A 17,266-nucleotide genomic window follows, 5' to 3' on the forward strand; every position below is an offset into this window, starting at 1 on the left:
CATCGGTGGTGAAGTTGCACATGAAGATAAATCAAAAGATAGGCCTGACAGGAAGCCAAACGTTTACAATTAATACAGATGATCGGACTTAACCCCAAGACCTCCAGACAGCAGAACAGCAATAACCAACTTTAATGTGCAGAATCAGGTCAGAGATGTGGCTGTAAAACTCACGTCTGCGCCTCATTTGGTCAAAGAAAACGTGCGAAATGTAATGGAAATCAATACTTTACTGACTGTCAGCAGGAAGTCGACCTTTGTACTTTAATTTCTGTCAAAAACATCCAGTTAAAGTGAAGAGACGCTCAGGAAGGAGATGGTCATGCCTTCACTGAGGCCACAACCTGTGATTAGAGGTCAATAGGTAGAAAGATGGAAAGCACAGACCTGAAGCACATCATCTTAAAACAATACTCCACCAATTTAACATTTCACTTTAGAACCCTGGACTCACCTTTCTGTTCCACATATTCTTCTTCTTGTCCAAACTTAGTGCCTACATTACCCACAGTGCAACTCAACAGTCCGGTCAGAGCAGCTACACCAACAGATTTTTCTCTTTTTCAAACTTGTCGTCTTCAGACCAAGCTGACTCACGTGACATCACTCGAGGCAGCCTGTCAGACGTTGCACGGCTCCCTCTGGAGGCAAAAATACTTTATATATGTTTCACCTTTGCAGTAGTACTCCAGTAGTACTATACACTGACTTTATTTTAGCTCAGCGTTCCCCTTTAAAAGGCCAAACTCCTCTCGGCTTCAGGTTTGATAAGCGACCTTCACGGCTCGTCATCCCACACTTTTCCTCTCTCTCCTGCCAGCCTCCCTGTCAATGGAGGCAACATGTCACAAGATTAATCATTAATATAATTACAGCTGATGTTTCCCTTTAGGGGAGTAGCATCGTGCATAAAAAAGGAAGCATTTGATACCATTTTTATCCTCAGTCGTGCTCAGTAAATCCACATGAACATGCTCTGCAGTAATGACCCTGCAGCTGAAGTTTTCTCTTTAGTGGTTTACATCAAAACTCACTCATGGTTTTTAAATAAATTGTCTGTGCAAACATGACTGAGATTGAATTTCATGTTTCACTTCGTAAAAAGCAACACTCTCCCTGCATTCTTATGTTTTCTGTGAGCATCTCCTCGACTTATCAATCAATATACCAGCATATAATAGATTTAGCTAACAGTGTTAAAATGGCACCTTAATATCTTAACTTTTAATGTGTGCTACTGACTCTATGCACACATTCAGGAAACAGATATAGAGGCAGAACTGTTGTCTTCTGCTAAATGCATTGTCAATCATTGTTTGTGCTAAGCTAAGTTAGCCAGCTGCTGGCAGAAGTTCCATACTTCTACTGAAAGTTCAGCATCTGTAATATCTGTTAATTACTCCCATGAGATCCACTGTATGGCTCCCTGACTGTGTATAAAAGGAGTCACTTGCATTCATGCAAATGCAGGTCAGAGTCTGATGTGGAGCATTAGTGGCATTTTGCCAAAAGATTAATTGACTCAGTAAATGGATAAATATTTGCTCTTCTTCTGCTGCTGTTGTTGCATAAGAAAGCTCTCCTCTCATGTCTTACTTGGCAGGCACTTGCACTTAAAGTGGAGTTTTGGAGTGCAAACACACCAGCTTTACCACGTCTGACAGTGACAGTGACACCAAGTGGGGGTTTATACCTTTAACTGGCCCTTCACTAAATATCCAGTTATTTATTGACAGTATGAAAAATAAATGCCAAAATTATTATTTTCTGCATTATTTTTTCCTGCTCAACCGAAACCCTGACCACAAAAATTGAGTAGGCTTATATACAAACCCTGAATCCCTGCTGCTCACATGCACAGATTGATAAACCTATTTAGCTTTGGTGTGTGTGTGTGTGTGTGTGTGTGTGTGTGTGTGTGTGTGTGTGTGTGTGTGTGTGTGTGTGTGTGTGTGTGTGTGTGTGTTGATCAATGTGTCAGGGTCACTGTCACTGATGTGCGCGAGACAGAGGGAGACAGGGAGGGAGAGAGTGATGTTGAACTGCGCTGACAGGTCACATGACTCGTGATTCAGGCTGACTTGGATGTTGTGTTTGATCCTCTGGAAAGCCCCCGCGCGCCTCCTCTCCCTCTCATTTAAAACCGGCCTGAAGTCTGTCAATCTGTCACAGATCCCTCAGTGAGTGAAGCAACAGTCTTCATTCAGCTGTGCGCGGCGTGCCATCATGGCGCACATCACTCCGCTGGTTACTATCATTTTAACATCATCACTCCTGGCACGGGCGGCGGCAGAAGCTTCGATCCTCTGCTCCTGGACCAAAGTTTTGCCTGGGGATGAAGTACACTACAGTTTTCTCCGAAGCGACCCGCAGGCCTCTTCAGCTCTGCGGCTGTACCACAGCTCCTGGTCCGGGCAGCGCACTCTGCTCAGCTGCGCTTGGATCGACGACGCAGCAGTGGTTCAGGACTATTTGTCCCTATGCCGGGAGCGCACGCACGAGTTTTCCCGTCATCCAGATGAAAATTTCGATGTAGAGTCCCTGTTTGAGGAGGAGGATCTGTGCGTCTCTGCGGCCTCCCCAGCGGTCGGCGGGCGCGCGGAGCGCACAGGGAAGAGGCCGGTGCGGAGCGTCGGTGGTCTCACGGCAGCTTCACCGCCTGAGAATCATCCAGGTCAAGCTGAAAGGTCAGATGTCAGCACCCATCAGCGTGTGAAGCGCGGTTTCATTGTACCAGGGACTCTCTGGTGCGGCTCTGGCAACAAGGCGCCATCATACGCAGATTTAGGTAGGCTGGCTCCGTACTTTTATTAATTAGTGGTACCCACGAAAAAGCTGAAGAGTCACCAGATTGTTAAAGGGATAAGAACACAAAAACATACAGATTTTTCTTCTTTTATTACCTGTTAGAAGGTCACAAGACGCAGTTTTATTTTATTTTTAACCACAGAGTATTTTAAAATAATGCAAAAGCCTCATAGTGTTTAGAGGCACTAAAGCTGATATTATACTGTATGTTCACACTGCATTAACAGAGATATCCTGACAAGTAGTCCTTAGTAGGTCATGCTTGCATAATGCAGCTCTCTGTCAGTCTATGTAAACACATTCAGAAATGTTGGTAAATGACTCGCCATGCAGGAACTTTTCATGAGACTGGAGTGGAGTTGGGGTGAAGTTGTGTCAATAAAGTTGTGATTCCTCTCACCTGGTCTCTTGCAGGAGTCTTTACAGACACAGACAGCTGCTGCCGTGAACACGACCAGTGCAAAAACACCATCCTGTCCTTTCACTCAGAGTTCGGTGTCTTCAACAGCAACATCTTCACCATGTCTCACTGTGACTGCGACAACAAGTGAGGATTCATACTTTTAACTGGCCCTCCGCTCAGCGACGTCCAGTCTGTATCAGCTGATTCACGGTGTTTGCTTTGATGCTTCTTTAAGTGATGGAACTAAAATGCCACATGCTAACAGGTTTCACAGCTGCCTGAAGGAGGCCAAAGACAGCATATCTGATGTGGTGGGATATACCTTCTTTAACCTGCTGAAGATGCACTGCTTCAAGTTCGCCCACCGGCTCCAGTGTACACAGAGAAACTGGTTTGGAATGTGAGTGAAGTGCTGATTTATTTGGTAACACTGCTTTTTGGATCAAAGTGCTCACCATCAGCACTTTGATCCAGGGTGAAATGTCTCGACAAATATTCAATGATTTTACAGGAATTCCTTTTCTTTGGTGACCTTGACTTTTCCTCCAGTTTATCAATTCCTGACCTGGAGGTTCCCGACCCCCCACGGTGACCCGATATAAATTTGTTTGGTTGTTTGGTTCAGACATTCATGTTCACGAAGAATTGTGACAACTTTGATGATCCCTTCATTTTCTAAAACTTTCCCAACACTCTGATGGTTTGTGAACACCTACAGTCTGAGCTGTACTATGTGTTTAGTGCCAATTACCAAATGTTAGCATCTTAAAACATCAAGTTTAGATGGTACATACAGTAAACATTACCTGCTAAACACTGGTGTCTTAGCATTGCCATTGAGAGCGTGTTAGCAAGGATCCACACAGTGATTCTTGGTGATAAACACTGAATGTAAACACAACGATTGTTTACAAGAAAACTTGATGGAGCACCTTTAAGCGACATCACTTGAGTGGCTTTGATTTGTATTATGGGAAATGTAGGATCCAGTATTTGGGGGTTAAAAGCCTGCTAGCTAACTTTTAGTCTTGTTTAAATGTAGTTCTTCAATGCTGTGAGAGCCACAAAGGAAATTCAGTTCACCTTGATTAGACGTTGTTCGCTTTAATTCGACCCTTGACCCATGAGAGTGGCATCAATCTTCTCAACTCCTGACAAGAAAGCAAATAAGATATATATAATAAACTATTTTCTCTAAATACTAATTGAAAACATTTCACCCTCTGTTGTGACTTGCAGGTGTAAAGAGACTAAAATGGCTCTGTACGCTGAGGTCCATCCACCGACGCTGTACGAGTCTCCCAATCCAACCGAGGTCAGCATGAACAGCACCAGCTTCATCACAAACACCACCACACCCACAGAGCTACAGGAGAGCAGCACAGCAGGCCCACAGCTCTTCTCCATCACTGCTGCAGCATCCACTGTCCCTGCATCTTCAGCGAGTCCCACCTCTGCCTCCATCACTCCTGATACGAACGTCACCACCTCCACGGTCTCTAACGCACCAGAGGAACCTGCAGGACCAGTACCAGAGAGTGGAGACAGTCTGGAGAGCACCCTATCTACCAGAAAGCCGACTCTGACTGAGCTGGATGCCGAAATCACAGGTATTCATTATCGTTCGCATCTCTCCAGCATCAGCTCAAACCTCTGCAGTAACACAAATGATCGCTCACGCCGATGCTTCCCCTCCACAGAGGAGCAGCTGTCATGTGCCGTCTACAAGGATCTGGATCAGTGCAAGAGCAAGATCCTTCCCCAGCAGAGGAGATATGGCCTCCACAACCCGGAGGTCACAACGCTGTACCACTGCAACTGCACCGCCAGGTGAGTAAACCACAATGTACACAAATGGACTTAACTCCCACAGGAAATACTTACAGTACTATTTGCAGGTTATATGCAGACACTGTGATAATGATGCACTCACCTTTATTTCTGTGTGTGGACAGTAAGACAAGGCAGACGTGGAATGATGTTTCATAACACAAAAGTAGGCCATAAGCAGCGCTCTCACACATACACGAGTCACACAGTTACATAAGGTGTAGCAGTTCTCTGAATGTGCACAGAAATGATGTTATGGTCCTGGACATTATCATAATCTCCTGTTTGCACACGCAGCCCGGCTGTCTGGTTCTCTTTCTGCTGTGCTGGTCTGTTCATCTGCTGTGTTTGGTTTTCTTCGTTTTTGGCACGTCTGTCTGTCTCTTACGTACTCGTCTGTCCTGCCAGATTATTCCAGACTTTGGCTAAACAGAGACAACTGACCAAAGTGCAGGCTCTTCTGCTGGGACATGTGTCTCAGTCCTGCTTCCTGCCACAGGACTGCACAGCAGGCAAAATGTAAGTGTACAAATACACACATAGACGTGTCCACATGGCCTGAAACCTCTTTGTATAATAGGATGATGAAGTATTCAGATCCTTGAAGACAGTGTAAAAATATGAGTAAAAGTCATCTATGCAAGATCCTACTTACCATACATAAAAGTACACAAGTACTCTCAGCAAAATGGACATGAGATATCAAAGTGAAAGTACTTGATGTGCAGTAAAATGTCACCTGATCGCAGATTCTGTGTCATTATTATTGTTCAAACTGAAGCATCAATGTTGAAGCAGCATTTTACTGTTGGAGCTGCTGCAGGTGGAGATACTTTCAAATACTTCATATACAGTTAGCTAGTTTAGGTCAGTGACGTCCAACCTTGGGATCAACCAGTGTACCAGGCTCCCTCCAGTTAACTGCCATTAATGGGAGGAGAAAGAATAACAACACTCTTCTTCTTTTACACTCATTTACATTCATTTTTTTGTACTTTTCTCTATTATTATCTCTGTTTCTTTGCTGAAATCTGAAAGTGCCATTGCTTCTCTTTGTTGAACAGCTGCCCAGCAGTTGTGGTGACAGCGGAGCTTCCTCAGCTGGACCAGAGCAGCAGTGCAGACGTGGAGGAGCAGCGCCATCTACAGGCTGTCAAACTGAAGGTCAGGAGGCCAAACAGCAGGAGAGCTAAGAGGAAAGAAAGAGCTGTCAGGCTTCACAAACTGTGTCTCAGGATGCTCCGGCCCAAACTCAACAGGACAGACGCACACCGGCCTGCAGTGGGATGAGGAGCGCTCGGCTGGTGTGAATATTATGGAGGGTCAAAGTGTTCAATAAATAGATAATTAGACATCATTTAGTCAAACGGACAGGTAATCTAATGTTCTCTTCCATTCATTCATTCATGCACCTTTTACGTCAAAGTTCCCTTCCTCCAAAGTCTGTTTTTTATCTCACAACGTCTCTTGTTTCGACCAAACTGTTGGGACAAAACCTTTCCGTAAGCGTAACAAACCCTTTTCACAGCAGGTGTTCTGACATGTTGTTGGAGTAACAGCACAGGTGTGACTGATAAGATTAACGTTGCCTGCATTCATTCAGGTGTGCCAGTTCAAGAGCCCTGCTATCACGCATGCTAGCTCACTGGAATTAATTACTGGGACACTTAATACATCTGAGCCATCACTAAAGTGATTAACTACACCTGTGACAGGTTGGTCAGTCCACTACTGTGGTCCAGACTCAAATATCTCAACAACTATTGGATGGACTGCCATGAAATTTTGTACATACGTCTGTGGCCCCCTCAGAATGACCATAAGAACTTTAGTGTACGCTTAATTTATTGTCCACTTAGCAGTTCCCACCTTTTTATGACCAATTATTCCCATTAGCCTCAGCTATACTTATTACTTAGTGCCAATTAGCAAGTGTTATCATGCTATGGTGAATGTGGTAATTATGCCTGCTAAACATGTTAGCGTTACAATTGTGAGCATGTTGTTACCATTTAGCTTAAACCTCCACCTTGCCAAAGGACAGCCTCATAGCCGCTAGCATGGCTGCAAACTGCTGATTTGCTAGAAGTCAAAATGTCCGCCATGAAAAAGGTCTGTTGAGTTTGATGCTGTACATCGGTGCCAGTTTTCCTTGAGATGAAAATAAAAAGGAAGTAATAGTTTGATAAAAGCCCTGCAGTTCCTTATTGAGGTTTCAGCTCTCAGTGTATAAATATTTGTACTGTGTTGTATGAGTTGATGTGAATTATGTTGTTAGCTGAGTTACTAAAAAGGTCAACGTGAGAAAAACAATTCTGTAAATATCAGAGCAAAAAATGTAAAATATTTGATTTATGAATTTACATGACTAGTTTGACATTTTGGCAAACATGCTTATTGCAGAGAATTTGAAGAGAAGACTGAAGCCAGCCAGGAGACGCTTAGGTTAGCTTAGCTTAGCTTAGCAAAAACACTCGAAAGTGGTGGAAAATGAGCCTAGGTAAATTGTGTTTTTTATTCTTTGGCTTTGTACAGATTAACCAAAGATGAGATTTAGAGGTGCTGATGTGTATGGTTTTTTTTTTTTAAATCACTGGACATCTAGCTGTTCCAGTCTTTATGCTATGCTAATCTGTCTCCAGGCTATAGCTTTGAAAGCCAACAGATAGCAACAACTTAGCCGAGCTTAGCCTAGAGACAGACTGGAAGCCATGTTAAACAGCCTGTCTGAAGGTAACTTTCTGACGTTGTGAGGTTGCCAGGCAACCAGTGTTCTCCCAAACATAACACCCCCATAAAACTACAAAATTGCTTTTTAAAGTTTGGTTTTGTATACTGTAAATGAGATATAAGGAGATATAACGTGATAACTCTTGAGCTTTAGAGTTGCTGGTCTTGAAGGTGGTTTTGTTACCTTTGGACAGAGCTAAGCTAGCAGTTTTCCCTTATTTCCGATCTTTATGCTAAGCTAAGCTAACATCTCCTAACTTTAGCTTCATGCTTCACAGATAAATACGAGCGGGACCAGTCGTGTCACCTGAGAAAGTGAACTAATATGCTTTCCAAAAATGCTGAACTATTTATTTAAACTGTTGGGGGGGGGACACTGCTAGCTTATCCTGCTAGCTAGACCACAACTGTTCTACATGTTCCGTATTTTGTTTCGTTGGTGTTTGTCTGTTTTGGGGTAAACTAATAAAGTTTAAAATAAAAAACACAATGAACTGTGATGGCTTGAAAGGCTCATGAGGCATCATCACTTTTAATGTCTTCTCACGCACCAGCGGCCTGCTGTAATGAATATCTGTCAGGTAACTCAACTCCTCTCTGATGTCATGAGAGTAATTGAAACCTTGCTGAAGGCTGCAGCCATGGAGCCGACCGGATCCCCGCCTCTCACCGGACAAAAATTCCGCTATGGGGAGAAGATCGGCTGTGGGAACATGGCGCAGTTCCTCCGGATTAACTTTTCCCAGGACAAACTTTGGACGACCGCGACATAGCGCACAGCTCCCCGCATCTTACCGATAAGCGAAAGCGCGGCGGACCGCGGACAGAAGCAGCACCGCGGGGCTCGACCCGTTTCGGATGGTGTGTTTTCCCGACCTGCCTCACCGCTGCTGTGGGATGAAAGTTTGGAGCTGCCGGATTTAGCAGAGAGCAGGATGGAAAAGCAAAGAACCAGGAAAGAAAAGGTAAGGCTGCAATGGAAACACTGGAAGATGGTTTATTTCGTGGTTTCACCGTTAAATGGCTGCAGGTTCGGCTCTGGGTGGATCCGCCGGAGCCTGGAGCGGAAAGAAACGTCGTTTGTACAGAAAGTGACAGTTTGAACGGACGAATTGAGCCGTGAAGGAGTAGTACAAGTACCACAGTGTAGAAGTACTCAAGTCAAAGTACAGAAGAAGAACAATCAAAATATTAAGTACTAAAAGTAAAAGTACTCACTTTGCAGACGAGCCCATCATTAACGGACTGATTATAATTAGTGATGCGTTCACGTGTTCACGAGTTCAGTGTTGCATCTGGGATTACTCTTACATTACTATTACTCTACAGCTGAGTGGATTTAACCCGGTGATCAATAACGTTTTATTGATCATGTGATTTATCTTTGTATAAGTTACCAAAGCTGTCAAAATAAATGTAGTGAAGGAAAAACTTGAAAATGGCCAAGTAAAGTACAAATACCTCAAAAATGTACCTGTGTACTTAGTTACTTTCCACCAGCTCTCATCTCATGATGAATTACCTTCCAGTAGTATTCATGTTGAAGCCCCTGCTGAGCGTTTACAAACATAAAAAAAACACTTGTTGTCTCTCTTAGTGAATAAATCTGACTGTCTGCCGGATGTAAAATCTCTGAAAAAAGGGCTGAAGGCCTGAATGAGCCGTCCAGAACCCCAAAATGCTCAGTTTGCTGTCACACATGGCACAAATCTGACTCAGAATCAGCTTTATTGTGTCCACACGAAAGAGATTTGACTCAGGACCGTTTACAGAGAGACAAAAATAGATGCAGCTGAAAAACAGCAAGGCTCAACAAAGAGAGTTCAAAATAAACACACAACTATTATGTACAAGTAGGTGAAGAACTAGAAGTATGTATAAATAAATATACGAAAAACAACAGCGACCGAGTCAAGTGTTTGTGTTAATGATGAAGAAACACACGAACGCATCACGTGAGCGACAGGAAGCAGAGAATGAGGCTCCATCAGTGATGAACTTTAACCTTCATCCGCCACCAACAAAATCACACCGTTCGTTTTCAGGTCAGGTGCTACCTGCCTCACCTGCTCTGTGTGTGTGTGTGTGTGTGTGTGTGTGTGTGTGTGTGTGTGTGTGTGTGTGTGTGTGTGTGTGTGTGTGTGTGTGTCAGGTATTCAGGCCCTCACTTTCTGTCTGTCTCTGTGCTGATCTCCAGGAATGTCCTCCCTGTGACCTGGACTCGAACAAGGCAGGGAGGACCGAGACAGGAGACATGGAAGTGTGTGTGTGTGTGTGTGTGTGTGTGTTGCTCCTCCAGCTTGAACTCTTTCCTGTACAAACTCCTGTTCAGAAACAAACATTTTAACTGTACTTTCACTGCATTTACTCAAGTACACTGAGGTACTTTACTTGCTAACTTCCACTTTCTGATACTTCGTACTTCTACTTCACTGCATTTCACATGCAGTTTTTATACTTTTTACTACATTACACTTATGTGATAGTTAATATCCAGATTAGTATTACAAAATATAATCACCTAACAAATTATGACTTTATTGATCCTGATGGGGAAATTCAAAAACTACCAAGCAGAACATGAAGTTATGAAAATGAAGCAGCTGCAACATTAAAGTGATGAACACATTAATGCATCAATAACTGTCATAATAATAATCCACATTATTCTGAAATGTGCAAAATCAGTACATTTACTTGCAGTACTTTAAGTATATTTTGATGCGAATACCTTTATACCTTTACAGTATTTGTACGCTGATCTGAGTACTTCCGGCAGCGCTGCACACCAGCGGTGACACCTCATGAAATGTCAGTGGAAATGTCGCTGACTGACTCAGTGCTGCTGACAGCTTGTCAACTCTTTTGCATGTGTGTTTGTGCACGTGTGTGTGTGTGTGTGTGGGTGTGTGCATGTGACTGCTCTGCACAGCAGAGCGGCGGCCCCTTTAATCAGCCGTTTTAGGAACGACACGTGATGCAGCAGATGACGTCCTGAGGCAGATAGCTCACAGTCCACATCAGTGCAGCAACATCTGAAGGACTGAACGGATCATTTTTCAGTCACAATATCAAAAACGTCAGAAAACCCACCACGAGCCCAACAGTCTAAACCTCAAACTCAATGTTTTCAGTTTGAAATGACATAAACTGCTGAAAAAGAACAAATCCACAAAGCTGGAAGCAGCAAACCAACAGTCTGTTTACGCCAAACGCTTCAGATCAATATTCTGCTCTGCGTGTTTGTTTATGGACGCATGAATGTGAACGTTTTCCACGGAGCTTCTGAAGCTCTGCGTGAGAGCAGAGGTGCTTTCAAGCAGCTTTAATGAGTGTTTTTATACGAGTCTAATGACTGCTTGGGTGTGAAGCATTCAGTGAATTATCGCCGCACTCTGCAGCTGCCCTCGGATGTTTACGGTGTCTTTCAGCTCATTGTTTTGGCTCTACAGCCAGAAACTTGACTGTCTTTGTGTCCCGCAGCAGCAGCAGACGCAGTGAGCATTTAGCAGCTGAAGAGATGTTTCACTCAGAGTTAATGGAGACTGAGAGCAGGGCTGAAAAACGGCTAATGCTGCTCCATCAATGAAAAGTGTTTACACAGTATCTGATGTGAGAGCTCGCCGTGGAGGGCGCGGTGGAGAGCCGGCCGTGGCAGAGGGGGGAGACGAGGTGGTGTTTGAATGCAGGAACAATGGCCGTTCTCACACAGTCTCTCCTGGAAGACATTCGTAGTGTTTAGTGCGACACAAATAGTTGACTGTAAAGAAAGAACAAAGAGGAGCTCGAGGCCTGCTGACGCTCTCACCTCCACACAGCTGGCCAATCACAGCACGAGGCGGGGGCGAACGCGGGATCGTCGAGGTTTCGGAAATAACAGAAATGCTCAGACAAAATGTGACGCCGGAGAGGAGGGGTCTGAAGTTCACCTCATGAATGAATGAAGTCTTTTATTTCGAGCATGGTCATGGATATGAAGCATGAGACAACAATGAATAAAGTAACAATAATAATAATGAATAACGCAATAGATAAAGAAATAAAGAAAACAAAACAAAAAAAAAACAAAAAACAAAAGGAACAAACAAAGTAATGAGTCCAACATGCTCGAAAAGGAGTAGGAAGAAGTAAAAAACTTATTTAATCCTACCCATCCCTATTTTGTTATTATTATAATTTTTATCTTAGTGAATTCGTTCTATACATGCATACATGCGTATTTAAATATATAAATAGTTAGATATGTGGGTATCTACATATTATGATTTATTAAACCAAGTTTTATATAGATATCAATATAGTAACATAGTAATAGTGGATAGTAAATAGTAATAAAATAGTAATGGTGTTGCTATAATAGTAATTATAATTTCATTCATTTATAGTTTTTTGCACCTAGACGTAGCCAAGAATTGACTTAGAGTGTGAAAATTCAGCATGTGAGCGTGTCGTTCAAAGCAACGCCGTCAAAGATCTCCGTTTTGTTCTCTTTGGCGCCACCTCTGGCGTGAAGCGGTAACTGCAGGTGTGTTTTTGGACCTCCCACAGATCAAACCACTCTGTGTGAGGTTTTTTGGATTTGCGCTTTATTTTGAAGTTTCATTGTCTGTAATCATCAAGCACGCCTCCTCACACTCATGTGAGTTGAAGAGCGAGTCTGTTGCGTTGGCTCTGCCCTCTCTGGCGTACCAACCACCGCTGAGTGACCGTGCGCCGCTCTTGATTTTTCCCGGTAATGTCGCCGCAGACACCCGTTCATTACACTGCAAATGGACGAGCTTTCATCGGTGGCCTTCATCACCATCGTGTTACCTCATTCTGTGATAGATGGAGTCTGAACAGACATTTATTTACACAAAAATCTTCAAGATTATGACTTTAAAGTGAAGAAAACCTTCCAGGCTGGACTGAGGCCGCTGAGAGGTCAGTCAAACATGCGATGGATCAGTTCCAGTTCTGCACTCAGAGGCGCAGATCTTAAAAACAATCAGTCGTTTGCTTGGTAAGAAGTTCAAGGCGGTTCGGCGGCAGGTAATCAGTCAGCGAGGCCAAACGAGGCCGCCAGGAGCTGGGACGAAGGCTGGAAGCGGGTAGAGCATTATGATCTGGCAGATGATTGGGAAGGAGGGCGGGTGCATGTGCGGGGAGCGAATGAGGGAATGGGGAACAGGTGTGCTGGTGAGTGAGGCCATCAGGTGACTGGAGGCACCTGGACGGAGGGAACAGCCGTCTGCACGGCCAAACAAACCGCTCGAGCAGTTCGTGCACAGGTGCGCCCACACGCCACCGCAGAGCGCTCGCCGCGCCGCCAGAGTTCTGTTTAAAAACACGGTAACACAACAGTGTACACAGCCGACGCACTAATGTAAACTGTGTGATTGAAAGGTCCACACAGCTCCTCTCTCGCTCGAGTAACTGTACTCTGGTCGGGCTGTAATAGGCTTAGAGATTTACGTCTTAGTTCCACACATGATGTGTGGCCCGCTGTGTTTATTCCAGCAAACAACGCCCTGGAAACCCGTCCGGCCTCAGCTTCATATCACAGTTTTCTAACGGCGTGCTGCATTCATGGACTGTGATGGCACCGTGAGCAGCGGGCGCTGTCAGAGGAGTTTGACCATGTGACGCTGCTCAGGGCGCCGAGGTCACGTCCTTCATGACCTCCTCTGTCAGTCTGGGACTTTTAGCCGGGATTCGGTGTTTCTTCCCTCAGAATTTCATCCCTGGCAGCAGAAAACAGCGTTCAGTGTCTCAATTTCCTTTATTCATCAGGTGGAAGTCCTGTTGAGATTAAAATGGGAGTTTCTAGAGAGAAGAGCATGAAACAGACAGTGAAGATGCATAAACGAGCTTCTGAAACTGTCAGAGGAAAGAAAAAAGAAGAACTCCAGAAGCAAATAAACACTTGATTTTACGAGCTTATTAAAGTTCTGACAGTAATTCCACCAAGAGCTCAGTTCATGAGCAGTTTTGCTGTTTCTGAGCTGCAGCTGATGATTCCTTTCATTGTCGCTCATCTGCCGATTATTTTCTCCATAAATCTACGAACTGTTTGGTCTATGAAAAGAAAGAAGCGCAAACGTCCCTCAGCTGTTTTTAACTGGCCTGTTTTGTTGGACCGAGAGTCCAAAACAAAGATAATCATCTGTGGAAAATCCAAATATTGTAATGATTAAACATATTTGAATGAGTTTTCGTGGTGTTTGGGGGATGGGGGGGGGGGGGGGGGGGGGGGGGCTCAGTGTCTCTGAAGTCCTGGTCCTGGACTCCTGGACAGCGTGTGAAACCACGTACAGTTACGCCTCTAACGTCCTGGTTGAGTTTGATTCCATATTAATCACGGGAGCCTTAATTAAAGCCGCCGTAAACTAAAGAGCGAGCAGAGAAGCTCGTCGAGGCCTCGGAGCGAACCGGAGCTCCAGAGATGAATCTTGATTTTCGAGGCCGGTGAGCCAAACTGGAGACGCTCGATGCCAAGTGTGTTCTTGCTCCAGAAAACTCTTTTATTTTAAACTCACAGAGCTCAGCTGTGTGCTGAAAGTGCTCCTCAGTGATTTGTTCTGCACTTTAACCCCTGAAAGAAACGCTTCAGGTGGTGCAGGACTGAATGTTAAACAGCTCTTAATTAAAAGCCGCCTGCTGGAGTCATTTGTCAGCCGGGGACGGACGCTTTCACCCCATTTTACTGGACGTCTTCTGGACTTCGCAGACTGGATCCTCAGTCGTGCGTCTGATTGGGTTTTGACTCACATGATGGTGGACAGACAGGTTTTAATGGGGGCCTGGGAGACACCTGGGAGCCGTCCCTTCAGGACCAGTTCAGTGAGACCAGTAAAGTCCAGCAGGTGGGACAAATGTCTAGAAAAATATTTGTATTTAGGAAGAGACTGACTGCTGCTCATCTATGGAAGACCTGTGGGTACATTTTAGCATTTTTTAATCTGTTAAATTTAATTATAATAATTTAGAATTACAGTTATTGACTTTTGTAATGAGTTTCTTGATGGTTGTTTGTCATAATTTTTTGTGTTAAAACATTCGAAAACTTAAATAATAAAACTATTTTTTTGATGTTTACATGCACAAAATGTTCCAGTTTTGCCCTTATTTTTTATTATTTGGTCATTAACTGGTGAGACTGGACCCCGGGGACAGTGAGGCGTGGGGGTGGGACCAGGACCGGTGGGGACAGGGTTTTTATTTATTGATCCATCTTGGTTTCATTTGTTTTGTTTGTTTTTCCTTTTCGTCCTTCCCTCCTCTGCTTTAGGTCTGTAGGAGGTCAAAGGTCAGATCCCGTCCAGAACAGCCCCCCATGCGCACAGGAGGGGGTCTGTCCTGAGTTGGGGGGACAGAGTCTTGTTGTCCCGCAGAGTCCAGACACAGAGCAGTGCTGAAGCGCTGAGTTTGAGCGTGAAGCAGGTTTTACAGTAACTACATGTTCAAACGTGCTCATTTAAATTCTCTGAGGACACGAACGAAGGTTGAAAGTATCATCAGAGGAGACTCGAGACTCTGTGTTTCTGCGTCCGTCCACCTGTCCAGCGTCCGCTCACAGGGCTGCTGGTGGCCCGCTGTCCTCTGCATCAGCCCCTCTGTGTCTCTGCTGTCCTAAAGTCCTCACTCAAAGCCGTTTGGAGACACATTCACGAGTTTCAGGAATCCCTCCAGTCTGCATATTTTGAGCGTGTATCTGAACAATTGTGTGTGTGTGTGTGTGTGTGTGTGTGTGTGTGTGTGTGTGTGAGAGAGAGAGAGAGAGAGAGAGAGAGAGAGAGGGCAACAGAGAGGTAATGAAGGCCTTGGTGTAAGGCTCTGGTAAAAGGACAAATTTGGAAACACCAGATCAGGGAGGGAGGCAGCGTTTCAACGTTAAAGCTACAGACAGCAAACCTCAGCGAGCTTCAGCGGCTGTGATGAAGCCAGAGAGACGAGCAGCAGCCTCGTCCGTCCCTCTGCGTCTCTGAGAAGACAAGACGAGCAGATGAGAAAAGTGCGTGCAGCAGTTTGAGTCCAGTCTGCCAGAAACTGCAGAATCGCATCATGCAGATGAGGCTGCTGCACTTCTGGGTAATAACTCACTGTTTATGATGTGTGACAGCAGCCAAAAGCACGTTTACTGTTTGTCTTTTTGAAGCTTTTGAGATGTCGACGACACTGCGGGCACGAGGCCTTCAGTCCGTCAGATCGACCGCTGCAGAGATTAATGTCTGAGTGTGTTTGAAGTTTATCACAGAGCAGGTCAACAGAATAATCTGTGTCTTCTCCTCTTGTCCTCCTGTCCTCTTGTCCTCCCTCTTCCCCCTCTGCTCCTCAGTTCTCTCTGTTCGGTTCTCGCTCCACCAGCAGGACCACCAACCCTCCCTCTTCTTCCTCCTCCTCTTCCTCTCCTGTGACCCCCGCGGCCCCAGCGGTGAAGCGGGCGGACCGGCCGCCCTGCTGCGGCGCCCCCGGCCTGAGCAAAGCCGAATTCTTGGAGCGCGTGCGCCGCAGTAACCAGGCCTGCCAGCAGGGGGAGTACGCTCTGGCCGTCCGTCTCTACAGCGAGGCCCTGACCGCCGACCCCCAGAACTGCATCCTGTACAGCAACCGCTCCGCAGCCTATCTGCGACTGGGCCAGTACAGCACGGCGCTGGACGACGCCATCAAAGCACGTCTCATCAACCCCAAATGGCCCAAGGTAAGAGGTTTGACCCCCGGTGACCCCTGCCGCTCAGTCACACTCTCCAAGTGAGAGCAGCTAAGAGCGGGGAATGGCTTTTATGTGGCAGAGAGTGGATGCATCCATCAGGCAGATGGTTGGGTGGGGGTTGCATGGTTTCCCGCCGCTCAGGATCGTGGCAGTGATGCTGTTTTTATGTATTTATGGAGCAGCGGACATGCAGCTAATTATAAACCCTTATGATCAATAAGCTTCCCGCTGTGGAGACTCAGTCCTGACGTCTCCCTCTCGTCGTCAGGAGTTCATGTACAGGTTTGAAAGTATCGTGGATCACCAGTTGCTGGATGTGTTCTGCTGTCGGCCCGGTCAGACTTTCATTGGCTGCTCAGTGAATCCTCATTTCCTCCTTTGCATCCCGTCAGCAGCCTGTTTTGCTGTAGAGTTGGTTGTTCCTGGTGTCCACATGTGACGATGACGAACAAAGAGACAGACTGTGTGTGATATCGCTGCTTTTTCCAGCGGTGCATCATCAGAGGAAGGAAAACAGTGAAGTTCAGATGGAGGGTTGGACAGCTAACGTCCTGTTAGCGACCGAGCTAGCGAGCGTGGAACGTTTTTTCCCTCCTCAGTCGCTATGATTGACACACAGCACACTACAGAGAGACTGAAGTCACTGCGACTGACAGCGTGTTTTGTTAGCATGTAACCGCTAGCTGCGCAGGAACTAGCCCTCCGATTGGCGGCTACGTGAGCAAGCCTGTAGCGCCTGCTATCACATGAGGACATTTGTTTTGTAACATTAGCTCGTGAGGCCGCCGGGGCTCTGTGAAATG

At 45.4% G+C, this 17,266-nt stretch overlaps 2 protein-coding genes across 2 annotated transcripts in view; both read left to right on the plus strand.

Annotated features, from left to right (window-relative positions):
* Nucleotides 1–2,226: 2,226 nt before the first annotated feature.
* pla2g3 (phospholipase A2 group III) lies at nucleotides 2,227–6,911 on the plus strand. Its single transcript, XM_070989276.1, has 7 exons — nucleotides 2,227–2,788; nucleotides 3,223–3,355; nucleotides 3,477–3,611; nucleotides 4,451–4,821; nucleotides 4,912–5,041; nucleotides 5,450–5,560; nucleotides 6,106–6,911. Exons 1-7 carry the CDS (start codon nucleotides 2,227–2,229, stop codon nucleotides 6,329–6,331), a joined length of 1,668 nt encoding a protein of 555 aa, XP_070845377.1. The 3' UTR covers nucleotides 6,332–6,911.
* A 1,565-nt stretch (nucleotides 6,912–8,476) lies between these two features.
* Nucleotides 8,477–17,266, plus strand: part of ttc28 (tetratricopeptide repeat domain 28) — a 92,741-nt gene continuing 83,951 nt past the window's right edge. The window contains exons 1-2 of the mRNA XM_070988349.1: nucleotides 8,477–8,736; nucleotides 16,089–16,451. Of these exons, the coding sequence (XP_070844450.1) occupies nucleotides 8,707–8,736; nucleotides 16,089–16,451 (393 nt within the window). The 5' untranslated portion in view covers nucleotides 8,477–8,706. The remainder of the gene's footprint in view (nucleotides 8,737–16,088; nucleotides 16,452–17,266) is intronic.

The sequence above is a fragment of the Chaetodon trifascialis genome, chromosome 20 (assembly GCF_039877785.1).
Source record: "Chaetodon trifascialis isolate fChaTrf1 chromosome 20, fChaTrf1.hap1, whole genome shotgun sequence".
NCBI classification, from domain to species: domain Eukaryota; kingdom Metazoa; phylum Chordata; class Actinopteri; order Chaetodontiformes; family Chaetodontidae; genus Chaetodon; species Chaetodon trifascialis.

Bases quoted from the DNA above. Each gene is read 5' to 3' on its own strand.
- pla2g3 (XM_070989276.1), top strand. From the start codon at position 2,227: ATGGCGCACATCACTCCGCTGGTTACTATCATTTTAACATCATCACTC. The intron at 3,612-4,450 runs GTGAGTGAAGTG...TGTGACTTGCAG, and splicing joins CAGAGAAACTGGTTTGGAAT to GTGTAAAGAGACTAAAATGG. The intron at 5,561-6,105 runs GTAAGTGTACAA...TTTGTTGAACAG, and splicing joins GACTGCACAGCAGGCAAAAT to CTGCCCAGCAGTTGTGGTGA.